Raw genomic sequence first — 15,711 nt, 5'->3', positions numbered from 1 at the left:
GCACCATCTTCCCATAAAGATAAACATTTTGAGGATTTTTCTTGGGAGGTAAACCTGTGCTCCTGGTGGACTGGGATCGCCGAGGGTGTTTCTTGTCGTTGTGGGGCTCCAGGATGTCTCGGTACTTCGACACCATGAGGACTGAGATGAAGTAGACAACAGCAAGTGCCAGAAACTGAGCCTGTTTACTGTCCTCCTGAAACAAACGAAATACACTAAATGATCTGTGTCATCTTCAAAAACCAGTCATGGTTATCGCTGCTGTGCGCGTTGTGCAGTGCGTGTGTACTTTGGTGCACAAATGGTTTTTTTGTACGACTCACGATATCTCTGAAGACGACAGCCCTGAGGCGGTTAATGTCCATGTCCTGCAGAAGCCGGTCCAGGTCTCTGACTGGAGACATCCCACCGGTCACTGCATCAACAGGACTCTGCATGCACGGAAATCAAACCATTACCCAAGAAATGTATTCTCATCTTAAAGCAAAGTGCGAGCAGTACACACACGTTTACACCAACCAGGATGTTTATTAATCCATGTGCACTTCATGGAGTAGGGTAAGGTTTCACAGTTTAGGGAAGCTATCCCTCCTGGGATCATGTCTTTAACGTAATGGCTTTTCTATAGAGCCACTGCATTATAAATGAGCTTTAACACCCGGTTCAGGGAAGAGCAACATGACTTTACTGGAAGTCACCATCAAATCAAAAAGGGGCAATGACAAAAGCCCTCGTCTAGTGTCAGAAATAGCAACCAGTTTGGTAATTCAATAAGATATGAGCTAATGCAATAGCACTTGGTTGTTGTTGTTGTTGTTGGTGAGCAGGACAAAAGGACAAACACTCCTTCTGGTTTACTATCGAGTACAGGAAAAGGACGATTCAGCGATTTTCAAATGTGAAAAAAAAAATACAGTGGAGTGAGGGTAGATTACTGAGATTTACAATGTTATTTTTTGTTTTAAGGGAAACAATTGCACACATGGAATAACAGCAGAGGACGTGAGCAAAATGTACAAGATAATGAAGTGAGCAGATGATTTTGGTTACTTGCCTGCGCGGCTGCAGACATGGCAGCTCCAGCCCCAGTGCTGGGCATGGCTGTATAGCTGCGTGCTGAGGCCTCTGCGTTATGCCTAAATTGGGCTTGCTGACACTCCAGGCAGTTTCTCACTGCCATAGCACACACTGGGGAGAGATGTAGAAAGAGATATTATGTGACATCATATAAATAAAGTCCTTTTCAGCTCAATATGTGGAAGGATTATGCTGAAGTCCCTTAAAAAGAGATGGCACCCAAAGATATGGACAAACAAAAATGAACATTTCTCCTCATAAATTGCACCAAAAAAAACACAACAGGAGCAGCTGAGAGAGACAAAAACAAAAAGGAGAAAAAGTGGGGCCATGACAAGGTCAGTGCTCTGGCCAACTCTGGCAGCATCGTTCACTCTTCCCTGCTCCACCTCTCCTCCCAAGGTCACAGTGTAAGGGTGTGCTCTTGAATCACATCCACTGTGTGCAGCTCCTGTAACAAATGACACTGCTCGGCTGTGCACATGCTGACTCGGCGGCAAAATACGACCTTTGTCGCAAAAAACATCTTGTGGTCCGACAACTTTATGTGGGTTCAAAACTGGCACGTTTACCATTTGTAATCTATTGTGCCGCTCTCTCTGTTGGAGCCCCTCCCAACCCCCACCGTGCTGTACTTGACAACTGACAAATGTTAACTCTGAGCCATTTAGATTACGAAGGAGGGAATTATTCCGTCTGGAAATGGGCTCGCTTTTTCCATTAGGACTACTCTTTCATACGACCATTTATAAAAAGAGGGGGAGGGAGCGGTGGAGATGCTAAAACCTTGTTACGCTCTTCCAAAATCAGATTAGGTGCCAGCAATGGGGAGCGCATACCTCATCAAATATTCATTTCATAACGGCTGCTTTCTAAAACTAGACCTGTAGTAACGCTGGCATCACTTTCCAGCAAAACCCAAACAGGAGTCACGATAGTTGGATCCTTTCTGAGCAGAGAAGAGCTTTGTAAAACAAATTTGCATTTATAAAAGCCTTTTTGTTTGTATCCTTCACTGTAATGAGAATCTAAAAGTAATAACTGATTGCTCTTTGTAAAACAAGTTTGCATTTTTAAAAGCATTTTTGGTTGTATCCTTCACTGTAATGAGAATCTAAAAGTAAAAACTGATAGCCGCATATTATGCACCATTGCATATACGAAACAAAGTACAAAGAAATGATTTAAATCAGTGTAGAAAGTATTGCACCACTTCCACTACGAGTGAATCTGTGTGTGCGCGTGTTGAACTGTGTTTGCTGAAAAGGTGCACCACATAAAATGAATAATGTAAGAATTGCAATATCTTTTATTCAGCTAGAGTGTGGCTTGGCTTCTGATGCTGTCAGAGGAAACTGTAATAGCCTAGAACAGAAGGGAGAAAAAGGCCTCGGGCTACGCTGCAGTGCAGTGCAGCCAAGGCCATTATGTAGAACTCACTATATCATGATAGCAGCCATTTTAGAGTGTTGCCATGCAGTGGGGTTATAATAACAAGATAAGAGAGTGCTGATACGAGCAGAGTGAAAGAGGCGAGGGAATGAGAGCCTCGGCTGGAGATGGAGAGGAAGACGGCAGAGAAGAAAGAGAATACAGATGGGAGGGTCAAAAAGGCTACAGGGAGCCATGACTGAGGCAAATACAAGAAGCTACTGCCGGCTGATATGAGATGGATCGATGAAGGGGGGAGGACAGAGGGCTCTGTAAATGGGGGAGATAAAAGACAGAAATTCAGATGAGTAGAAAGACAGCTAGACAAAAAAAGAATTGCAGGGTTAAAGAAATAATAAAAAAATAGGACAGACAAGGGAAAGAATGCATGAGCCTATTAAAATAAAAGAGCTAGACCAAATGATGGGGGGGAAAAGGAACAAAGCAAAACCATCAGTGTGCGTACCGAGACGAAGGCACTGTCTGAGGATTCCTCCTGATGACATGTTTTTCTCAGCTTCTATCTCAGTGAAGTTGAGGGAGCTGGCGAAGATGAGAACGTCCACCAGGTTGACGATGCGCTGCAAGAAGGTGACCGAAGCCTCCACCGACAAGCCTTGGGAGGGTTCAATGTTCTCCAGATCATGCTGGTCGTAGAAAGTGGAACATTCACAAAATAATGAATGGATAAGGAACCGTAGAAGTAAAAAACAAAAACAAAAAAAAACATCCTCCTTACACAATTTAATTGTTCATTCAGTATGGATTAAATACAGGTTGATTTCAAAAGCTATTAACGAAAGAGCAACTATAAGAATGATTTTAGTTTGTATGAATAATGAAAATACTTAATCTAAATAATGCATTGGTAACATACAAGTAGAGAAAACATTTTAAAAGATTTACTTTTATAAAATAATTTTATAGTTACTTACAACTATAAAATCCCATGCCATAAAAAACAATACTTCTCAAAAACATGGACATAATACAACGATGAAAAACATTGCAACAGAGCTACAAATGAAGCAATTAAGGGTGGGGAAAAAATTATATAAACGTTTGACAAAAATGCTTCTAAAAATGTAATGTAGGTAGGGAATAGATTTGACAGCTATACTAATAACACATCCTGAAATGAAAACATTAAAAATTGGAATTTGTTACATCCAGTCTTGATTTTGTTACAGACCAGAAAACTGAATTATAATGGGATTGAACTTCAACCTGTGTCTTAGGCCGGGTAGTAAAGTCATTGGCGGAGGCAAAGAATCATGTAAGAGCCACCGAGATGAGACAACACAAAAACAAACTAACAATGTTAGGAGGCAGCTAACTGTGGGCTAATGTGATTGGAAAAGGTCAATGTGGATGGATAACTTCCTACGACTGCAACCATCAACCATATATACAGCGGTTAAGTACACTTACACACACACACACAGACAGACACACACACCAATACACAGAGACTCACAGAAGAAGAGGTGGCAGCAGATAGCAGAGGTAAAATGCCTCCACAAGCCATGATGAGGTTGTCCACCACCTGGGAGATGAGGTGAATGCTGTTGTGCACAAACACAACGTTCTCACTGCTGTTCACAAAGTCCAGAATCGTCTTTGTGGAGTGACTGAGAGGAAGAGAACAAAAAGATTGCTTTGTGACCAAAACGAAGTAAGGTAATCCGGTTTGTTTTCAGGTAGAATTAAAACATACAAGGAATTTGCTTTTATGTATTGGTGAATGAAATAGTACAAGAAATTAAAAAAATACAAAATAAAAGAAAGAACTAAACCAAAGACTGTAACCAACACAGTGGCTTGCTCACAGATCCGATTGTTCTTAGTTGCTGGTAAATGCTAATGTTCAAGGATAAAAATATCCTACATATGCCATCTTTTATGAAAACATGTGTGCTTTGCTGTACACCTCATCAAGTGTCCCCAATGGGACATGAATTTCAGAGTATCCCTAGCGACTTGATTTTTAGTTTCATATAATGTTTGTGTCAAGATTGTGGCTACTACTAATCTTTCTGGAAAATTACATATTTTTGTCTTTAAATGAAAAAATACATTTCTCATTTAAAAGAATATTATACAGTTAATAATGTGAAGCTACGCATTAAATGTACGAGCAATCTATCAGGAGTGAAAACAAAGATTATTTCGGGCACCACTTGATTAGAAGAAGGCTCGTGAAATGGGATCTCCCGTCTGCTCCTCAGAGGCACACAATGCCAATAAATCTCTATTCCATTAATCAATTAACAAAATAATTGTAAGCTAAAGCAATAGCAGAGTCAGCGGATTGTTACCCTACCTCCTCCACATCTGGACATCTGTCTCAATAGAGAAGAGCAGGTCAGCGAGGAGGCGTTGGTGCATGTGGGACCAGCGAAACTCTGGGATACGAAACATGGTGGAACGAGGGGCCGAAGTGCCGCTGGCCTCTCTCTGTTTACCTGAAGACCCTCCTGCTGCTGCCGCCGGATGGCTTTGGCTTGTTTCCTTCAGAGAGACACAACACAGTTAGAGTTAACATCGGGGTTTAGAACTGAAACTGATCAGTGTTGTACAACATTATTTATTGAAAGAGCAAAAGTAGAGAAAAAGATGCATACTGTTGTAGAGGTCTCCTTTAATTCAAATCTCTCTGTGTCCAAGGCCACATTGGACACATCTAGTCTGGCAATTTTGATCTCTTTAGTCTTGCTGACAGAGTCTGCACTCTTCTGGGTGTCAGAGTTGGAGGCGGCGGTGGCGCCGTCTGTGGGAGTGGGCAGAGTTTCCTCTTCAGTGGTGTCGGCGGTCTCTGAAGGCTGGCTAGGTGAGGTGGAGTCTGCTGCAACCTCCTGGCCTGCAGAGGGCGCTGTGGTATCGGAGGGCTGCTGGTCTGCAGAGGAAGACTGTTCATCTTGAACTTTCTCTTTGGCTGGTTCTGTCACACTTTGTTCAGGTGTTTCAGCTGGAAGAGACGGACTCTCCTGTTTCTCTTTCGTTTCTTCTTGTGTTTCAACCTCGTGCTTCTTATCTTTTCCCACGTCCGTCTTCATCTCATGACCTTCCTGATCGTCTTTCTTGTTTTCATCATCTTCATGTTTATCGTCCTCCTTTTGTCCTACCTCCCCTTCCTCTCCGGCTGCAGCTGAAGCATAAGAAGACTCCCCTTGGCTTTCATCAGCTTCATTAGTGAAGCACTGGTCACTGATGGTGGACAAGTCAACCAGGTCCTCATTCAAGATGGAGGCTCCACGCAGCGCGCTGTCCTCCAGGCTGGACTCAGCCTCAAGGGACGTTTGGTCGGCCTTACCTTCTGGTTCTGAAACCACTGGCAGTTCCATATCTGCTTCATTCAAAGAGTCTTCCGTCATGGAGTTTGATTCACCTTTGATAGCTTCAGATTTTTCATCATCCGTTACAGGCGTTTCATCAGTTGCAGATGTTGTCGCAGAGTCTCCAACCTCTTCTTTTGCTTCATTCGTTTCAGGCTGGTCGCTAGCTGATGTTTGCATATCGTCAGTGTTCTCGTCAGTGGAAGCCTCAGTCACTGGTTCCTGCTTGTTGGTCTCTTCGCTCTGTTCCTCTGCATCATCTTTTTGTGTCACAGTAGCTTCGGTCTCTTTTCCATCATCCCCTGAGCCGATCTTGGAAGACTCCTGAACCAACTTCTGTTCCTCTTCTTCTCCTCCGCTGGCCAGGATGTTGGACATGGTGATGGATGCCTGGCCCTTTCCACCAGCAGCCTGCAGTGGGCTGGAAGTGACGGTGGAACTAGATGCAGACTCTGGGGACTCCTGGGAGAGGTCGTCCACCCTGAGCTCAATGACAGTAGAGGGGGCCGTCTCCTCCGCAAGTGACCCGTTGACACAATCCATGGTCTCCGAACTTTGGCTGACGCCAGAGATGGTTCGGAGTGTGCTCATAGAGCTTGCAGACTCCTGACGCTGGTACTGACGAAACATACGGGACAGATTCTCTTTATGCTGCTCAAAGGTGACCTGCAAACACACAAGTTCAAATTGATTTTACTAATCTTGGCACCAATCTACCCAATTGCTCTAATTCAGCCCAATTCAAATGTACTACAACTTAGGTCTTACTTTTATATTCCGTCTATCATTTCAATGGCATTTAAAAACATTGTATTCACCCAAGTTATTGCCAAAACCTGAGAACAGTGACATTGCTACAATGAAGTCCGACGGGAAAGAAACGAGTAGTAAGATAGTTGTAGAGAAGACAGTTTCGATGAATATTAAAAATATTTTATTTGAAGGTCTAGCTAAAAGCGAGAGCACCCAAAAGGTCATTACATAATAAAACCTACGTGCACAACTACAATTAATACAGTAGATAAAAGTGGAACCAGGAAGTCAATCACATAAACTTGGCTAACCTGGGGGTTTGTTTAAAACCATAATGATCGTCGAACAGCTCGTGTTTCTTGCTCCATCAAACTGCATTAAGTTGCTGTGTTCCCAGATTTCAACATATAACATGGGGACGGCAATTATGTTACTACCAATAGGATGTATAGCCAAAACTATAAAAAACAAGACCAAAATTGCTTGAAACCGGGATTATCCTGTGTGTGTGTGTTTCTGTAAAACTGTTGGGAAAATGTATATAAAGATTGTGATTATGCTTTTGTTTGAGAATGCAGAGATGGCATCATGAAATGTTGAAAAGTCACCACCAAGTTAGTAAAAAGTACATATGCGTTGTATTTAACATTTTGCATTTACGTCATTAACTACCAGTAGTTAAACAAAAAATATGTGTTCCTGTCTCATCAAATAAACCCTCCCTATCTCAAACTGCTATCAATTGGTTTACAGTTTGAGCCTTTAACTAAATTATCTCTCCAGGAGTCACATCATTCTCCAACACCCGGTTTCATCTGGAAACAGCACATTATGGAAGCAAAATATTCTCAAAATGCTCTTTAGTTGAGGGCTTATTACTGCATCTAACCACTGGGACCATTTGTGGTTAACCGTGCCATATTTAAAACTTTTCCTCTCTCCTATGTGCAGTTGCCCACGGCCTATTAACGGCTATCACTCTTCTTACATCTGATATGGGGAGACTAGACTGCTAGTCTATATCGACAATGGTCTGCAGTGGCATTTGAGGAAGAGCCCATCCATGTAAGCAGTCATAGATTAGCAGTAGATACTATTAGTGTGTCTGCTAGCTGTGCTGAGTGCGTGTCCAGCATCGGCAAATCCTCCCACGCCTAATTTAAGACCCTGCATTAATCACTGGGCTTGGAGGACAGAAAGTCAAAGATGGGTTGGTGGTGGAAGGGGTGGGGGGCTAAACCCACTTTGCTGCTTTTTCACCTGAGGCTATTTGGACAGAAGGAGAGAGAGAGAGAAAGAAAAAAGAAAATTAGAGAGCCAGACATCAAAAAGGCAGAAAAAAATATATACGGAATGGCAAAGGAGCAAGAGGAAGAAAGTGAGTCATTGAGAGTGGAAGAAAGGGAAGGGAAAGAAAGAAGCTGATTATTTGTAATTAATTAGGCGTTATTGTTCTAAATTAGCCTGCTACACGGGTGCTCATTAATCTTCTGTAGTGGGAGGCAGTGATTGGTAATCCATAGCTGTTTTCAGAGTGCACAGCCTGTTCTAAATGCGCCAGTAGTCCGTCTCTTTCTCTCTTCCGCCCCTCTTTCCCAGTGATCACACACAGCAAGACCTTCTACCCCATTAGTTTGAGCTTAATTTGACATTTAGCATTTTTAGCAATTAAAAGGCTGCATTCAGAGTGCGCTGCTATGGAAATTACACGGGAGAGAACATAACGTCATAGATCCAGGATGCAGTCTGTGCATTAAGATGATGCATGTTGGCCTTAAATAGGGCTCTGTAACAGATCCAGTTACCGCTAGACAGAGGTAGTATAAGTCTCTGTGGTTTTTAAAAGAGCGGCTAGCCTTACTACAGTATATAGAAACTGCCTTGGGTGGCTAAGACATCAGCGCTGATCTAATCTAATTTCATTCTACTCCATGACTCGGCCTGGCCTCAGTGGGGTATGGGAAAATGTTATGGTAATGTCCCAAAACATGGTGGGCTTTTCTAATGTGACAGGTAACATGGTATTAACTGGACGAAGCACGGCTGGATCATATAAGGGACTTGGAATGCTTTGTAATGGGACACACCATCATAAACAAGACAACATTGCAATACTTCAAGTTTCACCTCACACAATATTTTTGAAAAATAAAATATATCACGAACAGAAGACAAATAAAATCTCTTGGTCCTTCAAACAACACCTACAAATCACACTTACGCAACAATCTCTACAGAACCGAGACCTTCCATTGGCCCAATGTCTGTGCTGTGCATCTGATCTGGAACAAGCAGAGGCCCCACACCACAACCTGTTTGGTGAGGGTCAGCGTGGCAGAGGGCTGATCTCGAGAGAGAGACCCCCGCAGTCGGAGCCTGGGAGTCCCCATTTAGATAAATAGATAGAGAGCAACCACAAAACAAAGGGGAAATGGGGAGGGCAGCATGGCTCTAATCCGATTAGCTAAATGCAATTCCTCCTCCAAAATCAATGTCATCTGCTACTGCGGTGCTGGCTGGGTGGTTTTTGCTCTTGTTCACAATATCTTCCATTCTCGCTCGTTGTAAAAACATTTTTCTTCTTGCTTTTCTCCTCCAATCTGATCCAGTGATATGTATACAGACTTTATCTGTAATTTCTATCACAACCATAGGAAGACAAGCTTGCACAAAAATGTCCTTCAGGATACTGTACACCAACCGTTTTAAGCCAACCAGTCAAATGCATGGGGTTTCCATCAGCTAATTATTTCACTTTTAGACTAATATTTAGCAAGAATTACAAGATAAAAGATCAAATTGATGAACTGGGGATTGGCTACTGGATAGTATAGACACCTCTTGATGCATGGCTATTATCTAGCATTGGCTTTTCAATGTTCTCCCTTTCTCCTTCCTTTGTCCACTTGTCAATGCATCTCTCTGAAACTCTAAATAACTACAGCTTGTGTGTAATGTCTCACTAACCACAGAGGACAAAACTATTCTGCATTTCTCCATCAACAGAAAAATGGTGAATAGCGACAATTCAACTAAAATCCTCCAAATATGCACAACTTCCTAACATAATTGTAAAATTACCAACTCATAATGTATATTATATTTGGTCAAAGATCCATTGGCTCCTTTCAGTTCATATTCATCTTTATGGTAAAACAACTGGCAGGTGTAATGAAGTTAGCAGACAGTGGAAGTCTGAAGGACGGGGGAACCTTCATGCCCCGAGGTCTTTCTTTTGGAGATCTCCTTGTTCTCAAACTGATTTGTGTGCAGAGATGGACGAGGGGCACCTTGGGTGTAGGTGGATGTGCGCGCTGAGAGTTGGAGGGCTGTTGTGTCAGCGTGCCCACCTGCAGGAACATCTGTCTATTTAGAGACGCTAATGCAGATATACTTACTTTCTAATAACTGATACAGAAGGACACACACACACAAGATTACAACCAGGTCATTAGTGCATCTAGCTAGTCTATGATTTAAAGAAAAAATCTCACAAATACCAAATATGGTTCTTATGGTTCCAGTTCACTGCTATACACATACAATAAGTCAAAACTTTGGTCTAGTTTTGTTTTGCCAATAATGTCCCATATTTTCCATTCGGGTAAAAAAGAAAAAAAAAAAAATAATAATAATAATAATAATAATAATAATAATAATAATAAGTGCATTTGCCCTGCGACTTGGACAAACCAACAAAAAAAAAAATCATTAACTCCTTGGTGGAATAAAAGTATGGAGATACAAAACACAATAATGCATTCATAGAAAATGCAGTACAAAGATACCTGACTACTGGCAAAGTCAGCACATTATCTCTATACATGTCAAACTGACAACATTACCACAGTTGACACAAGTCAAACTAATTCATAAAGTCAATGTAGAGGAGAAGTGGGAAAATATGTATTTGTGAATGCATATATGCACTTATCAAGAAGCTCCCAGTGGGCTGGTTGTATTTATGAGGCCTTGTTTCTCTGATTGTTCTCTCACGGTTCCGATGAATATTCAATGGGTTTGGAAAGAAGGGCTTCCTCGAGCCCAAGAGAAAAGGAGGGCAACGAGAAAATGTGCCTTGTAACTCACATACACATACACACGCGCACACAGACACACACAGCCCTGCAGCAGTGGGAGGAGAGAGCAACAGTGACAAACAGCTTTGGTGCTACAAAGGTGGCAGGAAATCTATCATACGGGACAATAAAATTGCAATTGAGTTTCTTTAGCTTTTTTTATAGCAGATGCATGTATCTTGGTGGCTTGCTCCCGCTGCAGCGATCCAAGTCACAGGCGGGGTCCCTGCACTGCACTGAGCGTGCATTTGTGTGTGCATTTCTGTATCTTACATCTTCCAGGAGCAACCAAATTTATGTGTGAAATTCAGTTGTTAGAAGAGTGCTGGGCATTGTAACTAGAGCCCAAAAGAAACTGCATTAATCTTGTCTGATTATAGGAAGAAGAAAAGAAAAAGGCAATTACAGCGAGTGTACGAAGAACAATAAACAATTTCTGCACAACACCAAACTAGACACTTGCTGCTTTGTAAAGTGACACCCCAACAGTGCAGCGATATGAACAGATGAAACAAGAACAACTTAGAGTGAAGCCAGATCCTTATGTATAAAAAATAATAAATACATAATATATTGCTAATATCACCGAATGATATTTTTTTTTCTTTGACTGTCCACAATGTAATTGGCATTCAAGATCCATATTAAAACAGAGGGATTATACAAATGTTTTAGTGTTAATGTTAAAAGAGAGACATTCAGTGTTTCAGTGTCATGGTTTCCCTGCACCACAATGGGCCCTCGTCTTTGTGACCCTCTTCCATCAAATACTGCCCTCGACTGCCAATGCGAAGAAATTTCCCTAGACTTTCATTTGTACGCATTTTATTTCCATCGCCCGTTAGCTCTGCAGTGTGAAGAGACTTTGGAGGTTCAGAGCATCCAGCAGACAACACACACACACACACACAGCATCCAGCTAACTGCGGCCGTCATTGCTCATCTCCCAGGCAGTCTGTCTGTGCCCCCTGCTGGACGCCAACGCTCACAGCAGCCCACGCTGCAGCGGAGCGTCTCATATCAGAAGTACTTCTTTAACGCAGCCTTCAATCTGCCAGGCTTTAAAAAAAGAGACCACAATCTGACACCAACCTCAATTACTTCATTGCTTTGGACGGGAGTACCGTAACATGATATCAACAGTGAATTTCTTAAGCAGTATTTTGAATTCAGCTTTTGGAAATAAGATGTGCCAGAAGTTTATTTTTATCTGTGCAACGTGAAAGAGAAAGACTCTATACATAAATAAAGAGTGGAAGGGCTGGTGGACTCATTTCCATTGGTTTACAGAGCAACTAGCTTTTAAATTATAATCACTGTATGGTTCCAAAGCTTAATCTGATGGGCACGGAGAGGCCAGGTCCAATTACTACGCTAGAATGCTAGCCCACGCGGCGAGTTAGAGGGTCAGACGATAATGCTCTCTAATTTCTTATTTGATGAATTGCACTATGTCAGATTCAAACTAAACATATGGGTGACAGAGCCGATGGCTTTGACTGAATACTGCTGTCTGTTTGGCTGCAATCAAACTGAGGAGGAGGGCTACGGTTACAGAAATGTGGTGAATGTTTAGGCTGACAATACTCAAGCAAGATGTGTGTGTGTGTGTGTGTGTGTGTGTGTGTGTGTGTGTGTGTGTGTGTGTGTGCTTGTGTTTACTAGCGAGAGATAAAGAGTGTGCAAGTTAAAACGAAGAGAAACAGAACGCAAAAAAAGAAACCTGTAAAAATGAAACAGATGAGGAGATACAAGAAGATCCACAGAGAAGCTGTGTCTGACCTGTGTGTGTGTGTGTGTGCGTGTGAGAGAGAGAAGCGTGCATGGATATAATGAGCGCTCTGACCTTGGAGTGGGTGATGGACAGGGTGTCCACCCAGACGCGCCAGCCTCCCCACTCATATTTGATGGCGTGGTACAGCAGGATGCGGAAGATGGCGTACACCATCTCTGTGATTTTATGCTCCTCACTGTTTTGCGGGTGGATGAAGCACAGAGAGATCATCCACTCCTGCCACACCGAGCACTGCAGCAGGCTCCTGAAACAAAAAAAGTACGCGGAATATGAACGCAAATGCCACTGGCGTGTAAACAGTGCGTGGACGGACTGGTGTGTGATGTAGTTCTCCATCTTGTGAAGTGGTGGACTCCTTACCTGCGGTTCTCTCGGCTGTTATTGAACAGTTTGATCATGTCTGACAGAAAGACCTTGCGCACCTCCATGCTCTCGGGGGTTGGAGGAGACGTCTTCAGCAGAGCAGCGATAATCTTCAGAATTTCTAGAAATATTAACAGGAACATAGCACTCCATTTAAAGATAGTTAAAAAAAAAAAAACATTTACAGTAAAGGCTAAAAGGAAATTACGAAAAAAAAAGATTTATTTTTAAGGATTACAATTTAAAAAAGTTTGGATTTGGAAACATCCAGCGTTCTCCTTGGAAATGGAACTGCACAAATCAACAACTAAATCATACATTGGTCTCAACATGTGCAAATCATTGTGTCACAAACTATCTCAACTCCCAGCTGTACACACCTGAAAATATATGCATGTGGTAAGAAAAACAGAACATAGCAGAATTAAAAAAAAAAAAAAAGGTCCAGGCCATTGATCTTTATCATACTGTAATGGTTTTGGTATTGTTTCAAACGAGAGAGCCAGAGTTGCAGGCCCTTCTGGAAGGTTTGGCTTGGGTTAAACCAAAGAGACTGACTGTTTAGATGAATTATCTAGACAATGTCAGTGTCCATTTACTTTGAGTGGAGAGACGGTGGGGCTTGGATTTCACTTGTCTCTTCAGACCTTGGCGCTAACCGATGCCCCCTTGCCCCGGCAGACGGTTGTGTTGTTTCTACGCCTTAGTCACTCAAATTATGAGTCGCTGAACCTTTACCGCCAGAAAATTACCCCAGCATGTACCGGGAATGAGGATGGAGGGCTAGCGTATTCCCTTCTTTTTTCCATTTGCTCTTGGTTCCTTTCCCTTGAGTTAATTTGAGGGAAACGGTACTTCCTCGGTTTGTTTGATTGGCTCTGACGTTACTAAAGACTGCAATCAGGGGGCCATTTTGGGAGTTTGTCGCAGATTAAATCAAGAGAATGCACGGCAAAGGAGAAACAGACCACCGCTCTGTTCCATAGACTGTGCTCATATGTACAACCCCATACAAGGTTTCTATGATATATACCGCCTGTCTAGGATGGTTGGGTCGGAGAGTTTTTAACACAACAAAGGCCTAAAATAATCAATGTGTGACTACAGCAGGACCTTATCAGATTAACGCCGGTTGAAAGTAAACCTTTGTTGTGATTATGCCGAATGCTTGGATGTCAAACTGGTGAAAGTTGTTTTGCAAGTGTGTGCACAAAAGGTGCACGTATGTGTGAAAGCACTGGTAAAAAAAAGAGAGGGGGATAGGTTTTCTTTTCTTAACTGAAATGAATACTTAACATTCCAACATATGAAAGATTGTGTGAGTTGATGTGAAATTGGGAGTAAGTAACAGCCTGAAAATATGAGATGGGAGCCCTGATCAAAGCTTGGAGTCGTGGTCTTGGCTTATTATGTTGCCGCATTTGAAAAATGCGCATGCACCGTCTACTCGTAATGATGCACCGATAGAAAAAGAAATCATAAAAATATGCAGATTGTGTATGTGCAAGCATATAGTAATAAATACACATTCAAATGCAGAGTATGTGTGCATTTGAAAACACGTTCATTCTATGTCTAAGACGCAAATAATATTAGTAAATCTATGATGATATGATCAATAAAATATTTCAATCATTTTTTATGAGAAAATAATACTGTAAAATAGTAACGTGATTTATCAGTTTTACAATAAGATCTCTTTTTTTTAAATTAACTAATAAAATATTGCAGCAATAAATATTTACTCCACAAAGTACATACAAATACTATACTAACATGATTTAACCAAATTAAAGTAATAAACTCTAGATTTCCTTCAATGCACTTAAATAATTGATTAAATGTATTAAATGCATACACAAACATAATATTTTCACACACTGAATTAAATTCCATCATAACTCCATTACATACATCATTTTTTATATGCAAATCAATCTCCACAAAAACACGATACCGACTTCCCATAAAACTAGCAGATGTGTGTATATTTGTCACACAAAGTGTTTGCACCATCCTCATGCTCGGATTATGCATGACATCTGAGGTTCAGTTGTATGAAAGCACCCTCTGGCTGCAAAATTTATGTCGTTCATTTGTTTGACTGTATATAGCGATTGCACAGCTCCATGGGGAATATCCTCTAGTGCAGTATGGAGCAATAGGTATGTAGAGGGTACGCTGCAGGGGATGATTTAGGAGAGTAGTGTGGCGCAGAGGAGGCACTTACGTGGGTTGAGAATCTTCACAGTGGAGTCGGGGTCCGGATGCTGTTTATGGATCACTTGAGTGCAGATTTGCTCTGTAAGAATCTATGGGGGGACACAGAGTGGATTCGAGTCATAAATATCCACATCGGTCTTAACAATAACAGAGACGCAAACCACACTATGGACACACAGCGGCATGTATACGTTTCACCATCGCATAGTATACGGCTGAATAATAGTCAAATTAGGTTTCTGCAGGTGGTCAGCCACACAATAACCGTCACCTAACTCATTAACTTGTCAGGTTGAATAATGAAATTTTTTTTTTTTTTAAATTAGAAAAAGACAACATTCGTTAAAAAAAGGCAACAAACTAAATATTGGCATGCAGTTGAACACAGAGGTTATTATTGTATGTCTATACAAATAACTTCAGTTCTGTATGCCGAGGCCTGCAGAGTGTACGTTTGCCGAGGACTGACCTCGAAGAGCACGTTGTAAGTCGTCATGGTGAACTGGCTGGAGTGGAGCATCAGGCGTTCAGTGAGCAGTGAGAAAAGGCCATGACTCAGCATGACCTCAGGTTTCCTCCTGATCAGGACATTAGGAGGTCAAAGGTCAGTCAGTAAACATCAGTATTTGCGAGAGCACTGTTGTATCAGAAATCA

At 41.8% G+C, this 15,711-nt stretch overlaps 1 protein-coding gene across 1 annotated transcript in view; it reads right to left on the bottom strand.

Annotated features, from left to right (window-relative positions):
• Nucleotides 1–15,711, bottom strand: part of lrba (LPS-responsive vesicle trafficking, beach and anchor containing) — a gene marked incomplete at its 5' end in the record, with an annotated part of 181,654 nt that overhangs the window by 125,055 nt on the left and 40,888 nt on the right. Inside the window, 11 exons of the mRNA XM_079220303.1 lie at nucleotides 55–196; nucleotides 324–431; nucleotides 1,055–1,188; nucleotides 2,975–3,155; nucleotides 3,986–4,139; nucleotides 4,832–5,019; nucleotides 5,133–6,509; nucleotides 12,522–12,714; nucleotides 12,831–12,954; nucleotides 15,064–15,145; nucleotides 15,526–15,634. Of these exons, the coding sequence (XP_079076429.1) occupies nucleotides 55–196; nucleotides 324–431; nucleotides 1,055–1,188; nucleotides 2,975–3,155; nucleotides 3,986–4,139; nucleotides 4,832–5,019; nucleotides 5,133–6,509; nucleotides 12,522–12,714; nucleotides 12,831–12,954; nucleotides 15,064–15,145; nucleotides 15,526–15,634 (2,792 nt within the window). The remainder of the gene's footprint in view (nucleotides 1–54; nucleotides 197–323; nucleotides 432–1,054; nucleotides 1,189–2,974; nucleotides 3,156–3,985; nucleotides 4,140–4,831; nucleotides 5,020–5,132; nucleotides 6,510–12,521; nucleotides 12,715–12,830; nucleotides 12,955–15,063; nucleotides 15,146–15,525; nucleotides 15,635–15,711) is intronic.

Source organism: Taurulus bubalis, assembly GCF_910589615.1.
Source record: "Taurulus bubalis genome assembly, chromosome: 6".
NCBI lineage: Eukaryota > Metazoa > Chordata > Actinopteri > Perciformes > Cottidae > Taurulus > Taurulus bubalis.
This window is presented reverse-complemented; position numbering and strand designations above follow the sequence as displayed.